Source organism: Phragmites australis, chromosome 1 (assembly GCF_958298935.1).
Source record: "Phragmites australis chromosome 1, lpPhrAust1.1, whole genome shotgun sequence".
NCBI classification, from domain to species: domain Eukaryota; kingdom Viridiplantae; phylum Streptophyta; class Magnoliopsida; order Poales; family Poaceae; genus Phragmites; species Phragmites australis.
The window spans coordinates 5,253,209-5,270,665 of record NC_084921.1 but is presented as its reverse complement, the minus strand read 5'-3'; the positions used below and the strand labels follow the sequence as shown (position 1 = coordinate 5,270,665).

General features: G+C 40.6%; 2 protein-coding genes across 2 annotated transcripts; one reads left to right on the top strand and one right to left on the bottom strand.

The window, feature by feature from the left end:
* Positions 1-308: 308 nt before the first annotated feature.
* LOC133930492 (uncharacterized) lies at positions 309-4,418 on the top strand. Its single transcript, XM_062377149.1, is given in 8 exon segments — positions 309-410; positions 726-754; positions 1,281-1,336; positions 3,421-3,475; positions 3,846-3,872; positions 3,874-3,897; positions 3,899-3,968; positions 4,048-4,418. Coding segments are annotated over 8 exon segments (510 nt in total). The 3' UTR covers positions 4,195-4,418.
* An 8,797-nt stretch (positions 4,419-13,215) lies between these two features.
* Positions 13,216-14,258, bottom strand: LOC133887122 (uncharacterized). Its single transcript, XM_062327049.1, has one exon. The coding sequence runs from the start codon at positions 14,168-14,170 to the stop codon at positions 13,520-13,522; it is 651 nt and encodes a 216-aa protein (XP_062183033.1). The 5' UTR covers positions 14,171-14,258; the 3' UTR covers positions 13,216-13,519.
* Positions 14,259-17,457: the final 3,199 nt, after the last annotated feature.

Below are 17,457 nucleotides of genomic sequence, written 5' to 3'. Positions count from 1 at the left end.
CAAACCAACCAAACTAACCATGTCGCCACCGGGCCCTTGCCCTCCCGTTCCTCCTGTGCCGCCATTGCTCGTCCAAATCCTCCATGGATTTCACTCTCAGGTACGTGCGCACGCATTTCTATTCTACTTTTTATACGTTTCTTTGGCTGGGAGGCCGTTTGGTTGGACCGATTTACATAGCGATCGGATCTCGTGTTTTTTCAGCACCAATTAGTTGCTACTAGTGGTAATGTTTGAAGCGAATCTGTATGGAAGATAAGAATTTTCTTGCCATTCCAGTTTGGCAACTGCAAGGGTAGCGATTATCCATGACTGACATCTTCATCAAGAAGAGCACGTCCAGGATGCTGCTGTCGTGTGTCGGCGCAATTCTCCTTCTTGCGAATGTGTGCCGGACCTTGCTGTCAAAGGTAGTTTTCCTGGAAGAGCAAATTGAATTTGTGAAAGAGCAATTCGATTGTTTTTTAAAAACATGGGAATAATTCAGTTGTGCAGATATTCCGGTTGCCAAATGCTATTCTTTTCATGAACTTATTAGCAGTATTGATTCAGGTTTGAATTTGAAAAGCAATATTTTAGGCTCCTGAAGAACAAGCTTATTACGCACGCCTTGGTGATGCTTTATCATTGTTGCTTGCCCTTTTTAGATTCAATTGGTAAATAAAACCATTATATATGCTCCCGATTGCTCTATTTTTGTGATTCACGGTGCTTAAATATTGCAGGAGAGTTTATATCTTGGTACCCTTTGGCAGCGACGGAGCTTCACTAAAATTTCAAGGGGGTTAAAAAAATAAAGCAAATTCGAAAATGTTCAAGTGCTAAACCATTAAACTAATATATGGCATAATTTATAACCATCATTTCCCATACTTGATTCAAAATACATATTCGAGTGAGATTAATATATTATAATACCTAGAAACAACTATAAAAAACAATATTATATATATACAAAATTACAACTAGCCATGATCTCATACTGATAGCCACTACATATTAGCTCTTTGACGTTTTCCATCCTTAGTCCTTCATTATATCTTCGTAGCTATACTTATCAATAATTTGACCCTCAATCCGTACTAACAAGCTATTGATAAGATAGTAATTTTCCATCTTGTTCCGTAGCTAGCAGCGTTTGTTCATAGACAGCTGGAGTAATTGAGCTCTAACACAAACAAAATTAGGTTGCTGCATACCCGATGTTAAAAAATTGGCAAAAAAGCTGGGGGGCACGGCCCCTGTTGGCCTGGCCTAAGCTCCGTCTCTGCCCTTTGAAGTATTTCATTTTCTGGTATCATTGCAAAATGCTTGCGATATGATCCTGTGAAGAAAGGTGGATTATGAGGTTGGGTTCCATATCATACCTTATCTATATTTTTTATATCATCTACTGTTCTACAGTTTCACGGGTCATGCAACAACAGTACCTCGTTACAATACCCCTCTATAGTACCTTGCTGCAGTACCATTGCAACAGTATCTGACGAACAGTACCTGCTACATTCACGATGAACCGTACTGAGCTACACAATATGTATATACATACATACATACATAAATATATACATAGATATTGCATATTATCATATATAATATATAAAGCTATAAATATGCGCATATTTGTATACATGAGTATAGCATATTATATCCATATAGTATGATGGTATAACGTATATGTATTGTATCCATATTACCTAACACAATATATATGTATGTATGTATATGTATATGTATTGTATCCATATTACCTAACACAATATATATATATATATATATATATATATATATATAATATGTATCTACATATATATATGTATGTATGTATATGTATATGTAGATACATATATATATATATATATATATATATATATATATATATATATATATATATATATATACATGGATATTGCATATTACCGTATATAATATACAAAGCTATAAATATGCGCATGTATGTATACTAACATATATGTTGTTGTACTCATGCTCTTAATGCCATGGGCTCTGAAGAAACCACTCTCATCCATTTTCTATGACAACCAATACTGCATATGTTCTATATTTCCCAGATGCAACACAAAATGTCTGATATGATATAGTTCCCTTACGTTTTAATATGCGCTACCAATCTATAGATCTTCTAGCTCTATGCAAGCTAATCTTCTTGGTTTCAAACTGTGCTTTCCAGCCGATTTCAACAACTACCATCCATATAACATATAATACAGTACCATAACCCATATATAACGTATATATTAACATATAATATGTTACTAATATATGGATATTACATATATCATATGTTATGCATGCATATAACAATTACATAACATAACATATCATATCATATATATACCTATAAATATGTGCATATATGTATATAGACATATAGTATAGCACACCATATAAAATGTATACATATGTGCATCGACTATAGTTTATAAGGATGTACATAAAACATATGATAGCATAACTATACTATATATGTACCATATGGTAACATAACTATACTATTAATATATATGTATATGATGTTCATATATATACATATATACATGCATGCATGCATACATACATGCATGCATACATACATACATGCATGCATACATACATACATGCATGCATATATATATATATATATATATATATATATATATATATATATGTGTGTGTGTGTGTGTGTGTGTGTGTGTGTGTGTGTGTGTGTGTGTGTGTGTGTGTGTGTGTGTGTGTGTGTGTGTGTGTGTGTGTGTGTGTGTGTGTGTGTGTGTGTGTATCATTACAACCAATTAGTAATATATGATTATAGGATACCATATGAATAATAACAATAATTTACTACCATATGCATTACCATATATAACGTATATGATTACCATATTATATACACATGGATACGCATAACTATGGTATCCGTGTGCATAACCATACATATATATATTATATGTATATAATTACACATATAATACGAATACTATATTGTTACCATATAATATATGTATACATATGTATATACCATATAATTACATGTATTTGTAATCTATTGTATACATGTATATGGTTTAGTATCCATATGTACCACATGCCATAATACTATAATAGCATATGTATCATATAACATAATTACCATAATACATATAACAATATGGTTGCATATTGGTATTTACTAACAATATATAGCATATATAATACATATGTAAATTCCTATTTAAAATCTTGACACCTCCCTGCGGCAACGTGCGGGGTGTTTTCTCTGTTATCTCTGTTTGTCTGTGCACTAGTCAGTGCTTTGTAGTTAATTTTCAGCTTAAGGTTGAAAAAAAAAAGATTCTTGTTTCTCAGCATCCATGTTAAAAATGCTTATAGAAAAGTGAAATTGTGTTCTCCTTATTAGATATATAGTTTAATTTTGTGCAGAGTCATTGGTGATCAAGCCGGGTTTTGGGGTCCAATTAGAACAACACTTTTGGAGGTACGGAAGAACTAGTCTGGATTTCTACATGGGCGTATTGTGATTTTATCTTCCTTTCAGTATTTATTGATCTTCGAATAATGCTATTCCTATAGAGGGAACACTTATAAACAGATACGGGAAGCAAAGGTTTCACAAAGTTAAAGGAAATAAATGCTTCCTTTTTTTTAACAGAAAGAAAAATAGATACATCCTTCTTGTTAGTGCTTGTCTTTGACAAGATTGAGCCCTGCAATGGATCTGTTCATTTTGCTTTAGCTGGAAATGGCCAGCGTAGACTTGTAGCATTTATGTTTCTTGGATGGCTTATAAGCTACAGAATAGAGGTTTCATCCTTTCATCTTCTTAGCATGAAAGTATTTTTTCATAGCGGAAGAATCCATCGCAAATTTGTGCCCAAAACCAGTGCTGAATGAACGTGTGACCCGTCACATGCTACTGGAGATTGGCACTGCTTCTACGTGACGAATATGAGCTCGTGCTTGTTTTTAAGGTAAATGTTGCCCGCTTTCAGTGAGTTTTGAAGTGAACTGTAAGGTGTCCATGGTCTGAAAGAGCTTACTAATTTGCAGAAATTTCATCCACCAGTCAAGATGTTGGTTCCGATATGGAAAGCTTTATGTGCATTCTCAAACTCTGATGGCACGAACACTCTTGTAGTTCCTCAACCACACGATTCACATAAACATGTTCAGCAAGACGGTGGTGTGCAGTCCTGAAAGCACATCGAAGACGTGATTTGCTGAAGACTTTGCTGACAACGGAATGTTAAGTTTTGATACAAATGACTGAAGTCACAGAGTTTTATTGATACCAGGGATCTTACTTTAGCCGCAGTAATTCACTCGTGAAAGTACATTGAAGATATGATTTGCTGAAGACTTTGCTGACAACGGAATGTTAAGTTCTGATGCAAATGACTGAAGTCACAGAGTGTTATTGATGCCAGGGCTCTTAATTTAGCCGTAGGAATTCAGTGATCCACTTGTAACTTTGGCCATTGTGTACTTCTGTCCTCTGAACATTCAGTGGAATGTATTGTACTGGTTTTCAGCTCGTACTCAAGGATTCATGTTCTGTACATTGTAAAACCATTGGCTGGCACTCTTGCTGACATTAAAAACTTGATCACTTGCATGCATCAGATCTGTTCTGCTGATTATCTTTTTCGTTCATCAACCTTGCGCAGAATCTGACGAACCAAACGGTTGCATCTGCAGTGCAACAACATAACCATGCAATTTTTTTAGCCACGCATGCACTGAGTTTCATTTTCCTTCTGGTATCGGTAACGACTACCTAAGCACAACTCTAAGAAAGTCTTAACATATATTTTTTACTAGGCTGTCCATGAGGATCGGTTTCTCAGGCCAATAAATGCAGTGGATCTGAAGATCTAGAAAGATGGGGATCTGTACTTGCCAGTGTGTTCCAAAGAACTCATCAAGTCATCGTCATGGCAACCATGCCATCATCACTAATATTACAACCTGCTCACCTTGAGAAACGTCGAGGACCGGCCGACTTGAAAATGGTCCAGCTCTAGACATTTTTCTTCCAAAACGGTTTATCAAGTCATGTTTATGGGTTCCATCGAACTCGATGGTGCTTCTGTGTTGTGAAAGGTATGGGCTCCTCCAAAGATTAAGTTCCTCGCGGTTGGTTAGGCCTTTATGGCTGACTTTGGACAGTAGCTAGGTGCCGGCGGTATGGACTCCAAACCGGTGATTCATGTGCGTTCTGTTCACAGCTTTCGAAAATTATTGATCATCTTTTACTTCACTGCATTTTGTCCAAGGGGATATGGTGGCAAATCTTAGAGATCCATGCACCAGCTTCTGTGACCACGTTCTGTAGTTGGTGGCTTGATTTGAGAAGCCGCGTTGATACCGAGCTTCGGAGAGGTTTGGACTCCATGATCCTACTCACTTGTTGAAGGATTTGATTATCTAAAAATGTCATCCTTTATAACAAGCACCGCATTTCATCGGACTCCTTAGTGGCTCTCATCAAGGACAACATCACCCGCTGGTGTGAGACCGGAGCAACATAGTTAGTGATAACGATGAAGAGGTTGCACCGCGTCGGCTCGATCATCTGATCGTGGGCAAGCTTGAGTGTTCGTAGTTATCTCTGAGCGTGTAATTTCCCTTTCTAGCACCATCAATCTCTATTTTCATAACAGATCAGGTCGTCGTGTAATCCGTAACTCTGTTTCTTACTTAATACAATGATATATATATCTCTCCTACGTATTTGAGAAAAAAAAAACAATCTGCTCAGCTGAACCAGACAAATTGCAAGATAAACCTCAAGTACACGCCTCCCGTTCCTGGCTTATCAACTGAACAACCTGCAACTTATGAAGTACTACCTCCGATCCTAAATATAAGTCCATTTAAGTTTGTCATGAGTCAAACATTTTTAGCTTAGATCATCAATAGCTAAAAAATTATATAAATTAACAACATAAGTTTGATGTTACTAAATTCATCATGAAAAATATTTTGTTAATGTATAACTATATCTATTTAAAATAATATATGTTTATAGATATTATTAGTCAAAATGACATATTAGAGATGTATCGATATTCTAATTGACTTATATTTAGGTTAGAGGAAGTATGAACTAAGGCTCCATTTGGAACGTTGGGTTTGCCCTAAATTCTAAAAAATTAAACCATTTCCTGTTAAATTATCGTAAAACTCCTATGAAATTCCTACAAACATGCCCCGAACAGTCCTCGCTCAGCGGCATACTACCATGCCTATCAGCGTATATGCTGGCCGAACGGTTGGGTCACCGACACCAAGACAGAATCCGACACATAGTTCCGGGTCACTGTCGTTGCGAGTGCATCAGTGACATCGAGTGTGACAACATGAAGGACCAGCGAGAATAACACGAGAACAAAATGCAATGGTAGACTGCCTGCATTGTTGCTCCTAGCCAAGAGAAATTGATAAAGGATCAGGTTTGTTTCCACATGGACACCTTAGGTCAATTTCCCCTTTTCTCCTCACTGTTCTTAGTGCTAGCTCGCTGTGATTCTCGTGTCTAATTTTGCACTCTGCTTCATGCGTGTCGATATAGTGACTTGTGAGGCAAAAGTTACTCTAGAGATTTGCAGATGTATATATCTGTTCATACGCCAAGGCAGTAATCCATGATAAATGGGATTGGAATGACACAGGCTGAAGATTATATTTCTTGATCACTCATTTTCACCTTCAGTTTCCTTTCTGGATCATTCATTCGTTTCTTCCACTTGGTTGCTACTTCCAATTGCGTCACTGGATCGCACTGTTCTCTCCTGTGATTTCCATATCGATCCTTCCTTGTTGTGACCTGATCCCACACCCGAGTGGGCAGTGTGAGCTGAATGGCAGCGGACGTCCACGCCAACGTCGTCCTGAACATGCGGCAGGAATAAAAAACTGGACAGTGGCAAGCACATCGATCGGCGACTATCACAACAGTTCAGAACTGTTTCCTGCATCTAAATTAACAGTATCTCTGTGGTGGCACGATGCTGTTAGGAATAATTTTTTAAAAAGTTTTCAACTCTTATGTGATACAGGCACACAGTGCATGTTGTCGCCGGACAGGTGCAGCTCTGGACATGTTTGTTAGAGTTTATCTCATCTAAATTTTCTATGATGAGTAATTATTTGAGAAAAATAATTATATGGTTGAAAGCAATTTTTTAGGTAAAATTTATGAAAATATGATTATGTGTAATGTAAATTAGAGAAACTATTTTTCTCAGCTCCTATATTTAGTTTATTTCAAAAAATTACACTTACTAAATTACTCTGAAAGCTAAAAACTATTGCTTGATAAAACCAATTTTGATTTCAATATAAGAGCTACTCTAAAAACCCTACCAAACAGACCCTCTAAACTCTCTTGATCTGCAGAGAGAAAAAAAACTCTTGACCAACCCTTGTCAGCAATTCCCATGAAAATAAATAATTCGGGCGCGGCTGAATAATTAGCAAAAACTCGCGTTCCAGCTCACTTTCCTCGTTTCATCCATCAATTATATGTGCACATGAGAAGAGAGAGCTTGACTGGCAAGCGTTTACCCTTTTGCAAATGTAACATCAGAGATCGACAGAGACCGGACCAGATGTGCTGCGGACCTCCTCCTCAGCACATTGCCGTCCGGGTCAATTCGCAACAGCAACGTGAGCTCCTAGGCTGATCGCATTCACCGGGACGCCCGTGAACGGCGCCTGTCATTTCACCAGATGGCACTGAAAGCGCTCGTGTAGATTTCGTGAAAGTTGCAGGAGCGAGACGACGATTCGATGGGCTGTGGTGCAGCTGAGCTGCCCCTGTCAGACCTTGCAAAAATTGCCTCTAGAGTCGCAATTGATCTGAAGAAAATGGAGCCATGAGAACAACAGCTGCTGTCACTGCATCAAGGTCACGGGCCGCAGAATTCGGAGCAAACTTTGATGTCGATCTGCATGGGTGTTGGGATGTGTTTATGCATCAACTGCTCACGCCGCTGCCTGTCTTCTAGATAGATATATCCTAATCTAATCCTTCATGGATTAGTTGCAGTAGTGAACTGAAACATGTAATTTCCTTTTCTACAAGGGGATGAGCGAACAAAGATTTAGCTTGATTTTGCATGTTCAGAACTGGGTCTCTATTGATCGATGGAATTACGGACGAAGTATACGTAATCCATTGACAGGCTTTCATCCCAGTCTCATGGTACGATTAACGAGTTAAATTTAGCACAGATTAGACGGCTGGTCCTTGCTCCTTAGACTCAATATTCCACCTAATTGTTACGTCCCCATCTTTCAGTCTCAGCCATATGTTGCCCCTTGCTATATATTTACTTTTTCTGAGTGAATAATCACAGACCTAAGATTTGAAACACAGATAAAAAATAACAAGTAGTACTTCTGACAAGATATATTCAGGTTGTTTTTTTCCCTTCTTTGTTATGAGAGGAACGATACTCAGGTTATTTCTTCTTCCTTTTTTTGAGAGCAGTAATACTCTGGTTATTTTTGGACTGCCTTGAGATTTCAGAACATCCTAGCATGGCTGGTTGTTACATGACTGAAACTATTCCACATTTAAATTCACTATCGCGATCGGTCATTAATTTGTTTCTGTTCTCAAAAGTGACCAACAGCGTAGAAGCTGAAGGCACTGCATCGTATCGATCGACCAACAACCGCGCGTGGATTCATCGACTTCGCATATGAAGCTGCGTGCATGAATATACACTTTGCCTGAAGCAAGGATCGGTTGTAATGCAGACACAGTGGCGCATTTTTTAATTACTTTGCGACAAATGACGGCGCTAGAATAAAGGCAGTCCTCGATTAGTTGGATGGTTAGTCCTTCTCGGCTAATGATGAATTACGTGTTAGTGTGCATTTGATATCCAGTCCTTGCGACGCCCTGCACAGCATGCAAGCAATCAAATACTTGGTAGGTTAAGTCATGCATCCTTCACATCAAAAGCAATTGCTTTGTCTAATTAAGTAAATTCTTGTTTATGGTTAGGTTTTTTAGACAATACTAGAACAAAAACAATATCCTGGTCTCTGCAAGATGCACATAGCCAAATGTGTTTTTTTTCGAGGATAGCCGAATGTTTAGGGTAAGCTACACTCATAATTAAGATCACCCCCACTAGGGTTACCATTGCATTAACTACTTGTCATCAGCTAGCAGCCAATTTGCATACAATATGATATTTGAACTAATCAATAGTGCTAAATGGATCTAAGACATATAGAATCACGTTATAATTAGCAAATAACAGTGCCCGGACGTTGTTACAGAAGATGATCGAGTTCAGTACTAACTTAACCGCAGCAAGTGGACTTACCAGCTTAATCGAAGGTTTGTTTGGGTTAAACTAGCCCCAACATGGAATTAAATAGGGGCCATAGGTTTTCTTGTCAAATGAGCTGGTTGGGGGGACAAAGTGCATTGATTAGTGTCTTGTTCAAGGGTCCTTGTGGTGTCTCCTCCATTGCATGTTATGTCCTTGATGCCCCTTACATGGGGCAATCTATGGAAAATAGGAAAGGAAAATGCATCTAGTTACTGTTGCTCCTTTCCAGGCCCCCCACTGCTAGCTGAAACTAGTAGCTTCATTTCTGCAATGTATCTATGCATCAGGCCATCAGGTATGGATTCCTTACACTGTACATGCAAGAATTGTCATGAGGTCATCAAGAAGTAATTTTTTTTTGAAACGTTTCATCAAGAAGTAATTCAAGATGCAGAACCATGCTCTTCAACCCAGATTCTACTCAATGGTGCCCCCGGGTTTGCTCTGTGCCATGCTCGAGGCTTGCGGCAGGGTGACTCGCTCTCACCTTTTCTTTTTGTGCGGGTCATGGACACACTTACCTGCATACTTTCGGAGGCAGGCGAGGCTAGTATCATTGATTCTACGGGACACAACTCAATTTTGCATCGTTGTTCTCTCTACGCGAACGACGTTGTTCTTTTCATGTCGCTAACCTCACTGGATATCCAAGCTCACTTGGCCATCATTCAGTTCTTCGGGGCAATAAGTGGGCTTAAAATAAACTTGGACAAATGTGTGGTCATTCCCATCAGTTGTACTGATGATGACGTATCCACTGCCTGTGAGAACCTCCCTTGTGGTTTATCGTCCTTCCCATTTCAGTATCTGGGAGTTCCTCTTACGGTTGACCATCTCTACAAGAATCATCTACAACCAGTGGTGGACCAGGTTGCTGTTAGATTCCCCATCTGGCAAGCCAAGCTAATTTCTAAACCAGGACGTGCCACTCTAGTGAGATCGGTGCTATCCTCGACTCCCATCCATAGGCTACTCTCCATTATGGTTCCACCATGGGTGATCAAGGAGGTTGACAAGATTAGAAAAACCTTCCTTTGGGCTAGGGAGAAATCCTTGTCTGGCAGGCCCAGCTCTCTCACGTGATCTACTATTTGTTGTCTGCTGGAATTTAGTGGTCTTGGCATTCAAAATATCCGGCTGGTCAGCCTAGCCCTGCGCTTGAGATGGATCTGGTGGCAGTCGTGGGCATCACTGCCACTGCACCATAAAAGGCAAGTTGTGGCGTTGTTCGATGCTTCCATCGGTTTTGTGGTCGGGAACGGTAAATCCACGTTCTTCTGGACTGACGCTTGGTTTCATGGCCGCTCTATCCATTTCTTGGCTCCCGATCTCTTCGGGTGTGTTACTTTGAATGCTTCCAGAGCAAAACGGTTGAGGGTGCTTTACGAAATCGGCGATGGATCCAGGATATTATCAACCCCTTATCCATGCCTGCTTTAAGTCAGTACCTGCAGCTTTGGAGCCAACTTGAGTCCATCACCCAACGAGGAAGACAGTGTCGTTTGGAAGTGGTCTTCTTCTGGCCAATACTCTGCCAGCTCGACGTATCACCTCATGTTCAATGGTTGTATCTGTTTTGGGGGTGCCACGATGTTATGGAGGTCTTGGGAACCTGCGAAGGTCAAATTCTTCAGTTGCCTTGCACTTTACGGCAAACTATAGACAGTGGCATGTAGGCGACAGCATGTCCTCCAAACTGATGATGCTTGCACACATTGTTCCCAACTACCAGAGACTACATATCACCTTCTGTTACATTGTTGCTTGGCCAGGAAAATTTGGTGGCGGGTGTTGGGAGTCCTTACTCCTTATGCAGACATTTCGATACTTGATTGGTGGTCACATACTCGTGGGCGGGTGACCATAGACTTTTGGAGAGAACTTGACTCCCTAACCCTCTTGATCTGTTGGAGAATTTGGCTCTCATGTAACGATGTGATCTTCAATAACCGTCATATCTCTTCAGATTCCTTGGTGGTGTTGATTTGGGACGATGTTGATCGTTGGGGTGACGCTGGGGTTAAGCACCTTGCCGTACTCCTGGAGGTTGCATGTGTTTAGCTCCGTAATCTGATCACCAACAATTTTCTTTTCCGTTCTAGTTGTTCTTTACCTTGTAATTTTCTTTCTCGGATCCCTTCTACAGGCTAAGACCTATTAAGATTGTTACGTAATCTGGTTTTTTACTCCTCTTAATACAAAGATGCATAAAACTCTTGCATATTAAAAAAAAGATGCAAAGCCTATATATATATCTGTATGTACTCAGATGGCACCATGTTTTTTCTTTATTTTTGTTTTTGAGAAACTGTGAATGCAATGGGAGAGAATGTGGAGAGGAACAAAAGTTTTAATTGTCACGAAATGCTCCAGATTATGAAACGATGCAGAAGTAGATTACTAGGTTTAGCTCCGTGTCCAAAATGAAAATGATTATCGAGATCATGTCCCAATGCAAACATCTAGTAGTAGTAGTATTTCGAGAAAATCTACGATTTGCCGTCGAATAACTACTGATTCTACAATCCGCCATCGAATAAATTCTGTTTACTTCTATACCATCGAATAAATATTTCAGTTTCTTGTATGCCATCGGCTTCCGACTGTTCATGAACAGTATAAACAGTAACCGTGAATAAAAAAAGTCACAAAAAATATGTCGATTTTTGTGCATGCTCTATAATTCATAATCAACCCGTTTTAACTGTATTCACCTAAAAATACTGTATAGAATTCAAACTAAAATTCTTCAAAATGTACTACTTTTGTAACTTCTTTCAATTTTTAAGCCTCATAAAAATTTACAAAAAATCTGAGAAAATTTACTAATATTCCTCTAATGTGATGTAATAATTTCTAAAATTATCTCCCACGGTGAAAAAATTAGTTCTTTGTAATGCATTACAAAAGTAGCTCATTTTGAGAAATTTTAGTTTGAATTTTACACAGTATTTTTAGGTGAATACAGTTAAAATGGGTTGATTATGAATTATAGAGCGTGTACAAAAATCGACATATTTTTTTGTGACCTTTTTTATTCTCGGGTACTGTTTATGAACAGTATAGTGGAGGGCAGTATCGGAAGCCGATGGCATATAAGGAACTGAAACATTTATTCGATGGTATAGAAGTAAACAGAATTTATTCGATATTAAATTGTAGAATCAGTAGTTATTCAATGACGAATCGTAGATTTTCTCTAGTATTTCTGCGTGTGAATCAGAACAGCTTTCTTGGTAGCACCAAGCAGTTCTCTCCTAGGACCTGGTAAACAAACACTGTCTTGTCAACTCACAAGCTACTAGCCAGTAGCCATGGAGACAAGGCATATAGAAAAACAGGCATAGCATTAACAAAGAGCCATGCATGGGCTATGCATTGCAGAACTCACTTTCTTTTTGTTTTTTTGGTTGTTTTTTTTCTAGAGAACATCATTTAATTTTATGTCTCTTAATTCCAAAAAATTTGGTTGTCTTTTTTTCACGAATACACAGTAGGACTACATATCATTGTATTAATAATGAGAATAATATTGTTTAAAAACAAATACCTGGTGCCGCACACCACCACTAGGCGGCACAGAACTGTCGTGAAGCGTAACAGACTACTCCCAGATCAAATGATCTAAGTGACACGCCAGCCATGATCAAAGCTCCGCATCCGCTTGATCCGCTCGAGAAGCTACGACACTGTCGTTCGCCTGGCTGTCCTTTTTCATGGCTACACTCAAAATTTTCTGAGTTTCTGAAAAATGGTAAATACGTGGACATGACTCGCAAAGCATAGAACAATTGTTTTTTCCCCTCCAAACATGAGATAAAAAAGAACAATTGGTTTTATCAAGATCATGTTCGAACTGAAAGTTACTGACCAAGCAGGCAATCAGTTCCAGGAAGCAAAAGCGGTCCATACACACTACACATGATTTGCAAGGGGGTCTAATAATACTACATAGCCCATGCTATGCTCATTACATTATTATTTTTAATTTACACACTGTTACGAACTTAATCCATCATAATACTTTGTAAGCTCCTCTTGAGACTTCAACATTACTCCATGAAAAGACAAGGCACACTGTTAAAAACTTGCAGAGTAAACTCCAGTTCTCCAAGCAGCAGTAACATGCATGATGCACCGTGAGCATGATGAGGTTAATGAAAGTATTAAACCCTTGGTGCTGCAGTGGCAGCTGCAGCAGTGGACCCATGGCTGCCGACGGATGCCAGCGCGTTCCTCACCGTCATGGCGACGCGGCAGCCCATGAACGCCCTGAAGCTCTCGTGCCGCACGCTGAAGCACGTCGGCGTCTCCTGCTCCTCCTCGCTGTCGTCCCCGACCGAGAACGCGTGCACCCGGCTCCTCATCGACGAGCAGGCAGGCGACTGCGCGCCGTGGAACGACGCCGAAGACCACGACGAGGAGGAGCAGGAGGAGGAGGAGGGCGACGAGCTCGACGACGACCTGGATCGTCTGTGCAGGATTATCTTGGACAGGATGGAGCTGAAGATGCTGTGCTTGGACTGCTTCTTGCCGGTGGTGGCGGTGATGGTGGAGGACTTTTTGGTGCTGGCCTGCTTGGCGGTGTAGTAGGACGGCGGCGGCGTGAGGGGAGGCAGGGTGGCCGTGGATATGGCGTTCTTGGGCGTGCCCGGCTGCGACTCCCACAGGAAGGGCACGGACCCCGCCGAGGCGACGCCGTAGTACACCCGGAAGGACGGTGCGGCGGCGGAGCTCTCCCTGGAGAAGAGCTTGGAGGAGACTTTGCTCCCTTGTTTCAGCTGGAGAGGCTCCTCCTTGCTGATGATGGCTGCCATGGATGTGGATTCGGTTGCAAAGAGAGAGATGCAAGGCAAGCAGGGAGAAAACACTGAGGTCAGGGTGCGCAGCAAGTCTGCAAGTGGCTTTTTATGCACCTCCACACGGATATTATAACGGATTATAGGTTATTTAACAGCACATTGTCTAATAATTACTGTTCACGGTCAGATCTGAGGAGATTAGAGCTGACTTTTGATTTTGTTAGTACCAGGATAGATCGACCACCAGAATTTACTGAAGGAAATTACTACATGGACACATGGTAATCGTGCCACACGCAAAATAAAGAGGAAGGGAACTAGAACCAGGTAGCAACGGTACGTTCCTACAGCGTAAGTCTGTTAGCTGTCAGCTTTTATTTTATAGAACTCTTATTTTACAGATGTGAAAACGAGAAAAGTAAATAAGAACTAGATATTCTAAAATTTTATTTTCTATAATACTATCATATTATATTTTATTTTTATCTCCAGCGGCTACTCTATTTTCTATATTTTATTAATCTACTTCTCTCATCAGGTTTACAAGCATACCCGGTGAACTGTGTTGAGGGGCTATTTTCTATCTCCAGCGGCTACTCTATTTTCTACATTTTATTAATCTACTTCTCTCATCAGGTCTACAAGCATACCCAATAAACCGTGTTGAGGGGCAGAGAGAGTTAGCAAATTTGAGACACTCTAATGTTACAGTGTAGCCGTCTGCAATACTGTAGCACTAACGACTCTGCTGGAGCTCTTCGTCGGCTACCCTGATCTGCAAATGGTATTGGCACAGTATTTTGCAGGCTGGAACTCGGCTCTGTCGGAGTTGGTCTAAAGGTAGAGATAAAATCTTTAGTTTTTATTTTGCAGATGTAAAAAGAAATCTTAGGAGCTATCTCTTAATCAAAAGATAACTCTAAGCGCGAAGTATGTCTTACCTCAGCACATTTCTACTCTGCGAGGTATGGAGAATTAGAAACTACATAACCTATATAAATTTTGAGAAATACTGACAGGAGTGATAAAAACTGTGAAATTACGGAATATACAGACTGACAATCATATGGCTCTTCTCTCTCTTCCTTCTATAATCTATATTCATTCCTAATAAGGTTCATTTGTAAAAAGAATAGACATGTGTAAGCTGATCCAAGTTTGATCGTCATTTGGGTAGCTACTCCTGCTCTACCATAGTGGAGTACTGTCAACTGTGCTAGTACCATGTATGCATCACGGATCACTATCCTCATCCGCTGCGCATTAACTACACATCTGCATCGTCGATCTGCGCGTCTACGTGCAGATAAGAAAAACCCATCCATGCATGCACCGCTCCCATCCGCGCCATAAATCCCCATATTTCTGGCCCACAAAAGCTTGATTCAGACATTCAGTAAAACCGTTGGACGGATATATAAAGCTAGCTTGTAGCACCACAAGATGTACCAATATATATATATAAGGAAAAAGCTTTCTGAACACAGGAGAAGTAGGTACACTCAGAGTATAAAAAATATTTCATATATATATATATATGGTGAGGCTATTCTGCACTATACACAGTTACTATTCGTACTGCGCATATCCCTTAGTTACAACCCGAAATGAGTTACGACTTGTTAGGTAGAATAGTTACAACTTCACGTCTAGAAATGTATAATTACAACATGAGAAGCTAACACCGTGAGTTACAACTTATTATTCGCAATGCGCACATCCCCCAGTTACAACTCGAAACACTGTGAGTTACAACTTGTTAGGTAGATCAGTTACAACTTCGCATCCATAAATGCATAATTGCAACACGATAAGCTAATACTGTGAGTTACAACTTGTTATTCGCACTGCGCACATCCCCAATTACAACCAGAAACACTGTAAGTTACAAACCAAAACACTGTGAGTCACAACTTATAGAGTGTGCGTAGATATGAGCTACACTGAACATACTTACAGAATATACATACAGTATATACATACAGTGTATATATATATATATATCATTACTATACAACTAGTTATAAGTGTTGCCTCATCAGTACCGGTTTAATCAAAACCGGTACTAATAGAATATCACTGCCAGTTGGTAGCAAAATCAAACATCAACATATCCATTCAAGCGGTACTGATAACTAGTATAAGTGCCGGTTCATATTAAGAACCAGCACTGATCGGACCTGAATTTTGTATTCAATCGATTTTACTCTCACCACCTCACGTCCGTTGGCTCGAGTCTCTTGATCTTATCCTCTCGTGTCTCCATAGTCTTCTCTCTCCTCTCTCTCTCTCTCTCTCATCTGTCTCTCTCTTCTCTCTCTTTGTCTCTCGGTCTCCTCTCTTAGCCTCCTCTCTTAGTCTCCTCTCTCTCGTCCAATGTCTCTCCGTCTCTTGGTCTCCTGCCTCCACCCACCACTTCGCTGGCTGGTTCACGCAGCACGAGCGGTCGAGGGAGCGACGTCAGCGCGCACAGCGTGGAGGAGGTGGCCGGTGTGGAGGGCTCGAGCGCGGAGTGGTGGCGGTGGATCTGGGCTTGGCCGGGGCGACGACGTTGATGTCGTGCAGCATGGAGGAGGCGACGGTGGTGGCAGGGGAGCGATGATGGCCATGGTGGCGGGGAAGCGGCGGATCTAGGCTTGGCGGGGGCGACGACGTCGACGTCGTGCAACGTGGAGGAGGCGGTGGTGGTGGCGGGGGAGCGGTGGAGGCCGTGGTGGCGGGGGAGCGGCAGATCTGGGCTTGGCGGGGGTGACAGCGTTGACACCGTGCAACGTGGAGTTGGCGGCAGTGGTGGCGTGGGAGCGGTGGCAGCCGTTGCAGCGGGAGCGGTGATGGTAGAGCAGCGGCAGGGGAGCGGCATCTGAGTCGGTTCGGATGCTGCTCCCGTTGTGCCAATTTTCTTTTTTTATTCGTTGAAAATGGCAACAGTGCCGAGTGAACAACCGGCACTGATACTAGTCGAGTATCAGTGTCGAGTAAAAAGTGCTGGTTGAAAAACCAGCATTGATATTTGAGGGCAAAAGTAGCCTCTGCGTTCGCTCTTAAGGTAACAAAATTACCACATTAATCAGAAAAAATAAAAGGATCTGAACAACCTATTATTATGAACATCAAATGGTCTATATTTATCCAAAAAACCCATATCAAAATCAATATTAGTATGCGGACTATATACACATCTAATACGAAAATTATGCAAACAAAGGGTCCAAGTCCGTAATCACATGTAACCAAATCGGATACTAAGGTACACGTGTATATGAGAAGTTAGATATTAAAAAAAAAAGTCCAAGGTGGTACAC

Bases quoted from the DNA above. Each gene is read 5' to 3' on its own strand.
- LOC133887122 (XM_062327049.1), bottom strand. From the start codon at position 14,170: ATGGCAGCCATCATCAGCAAGGAGGAGCCTCTCCAGCTGAAACAAGGG.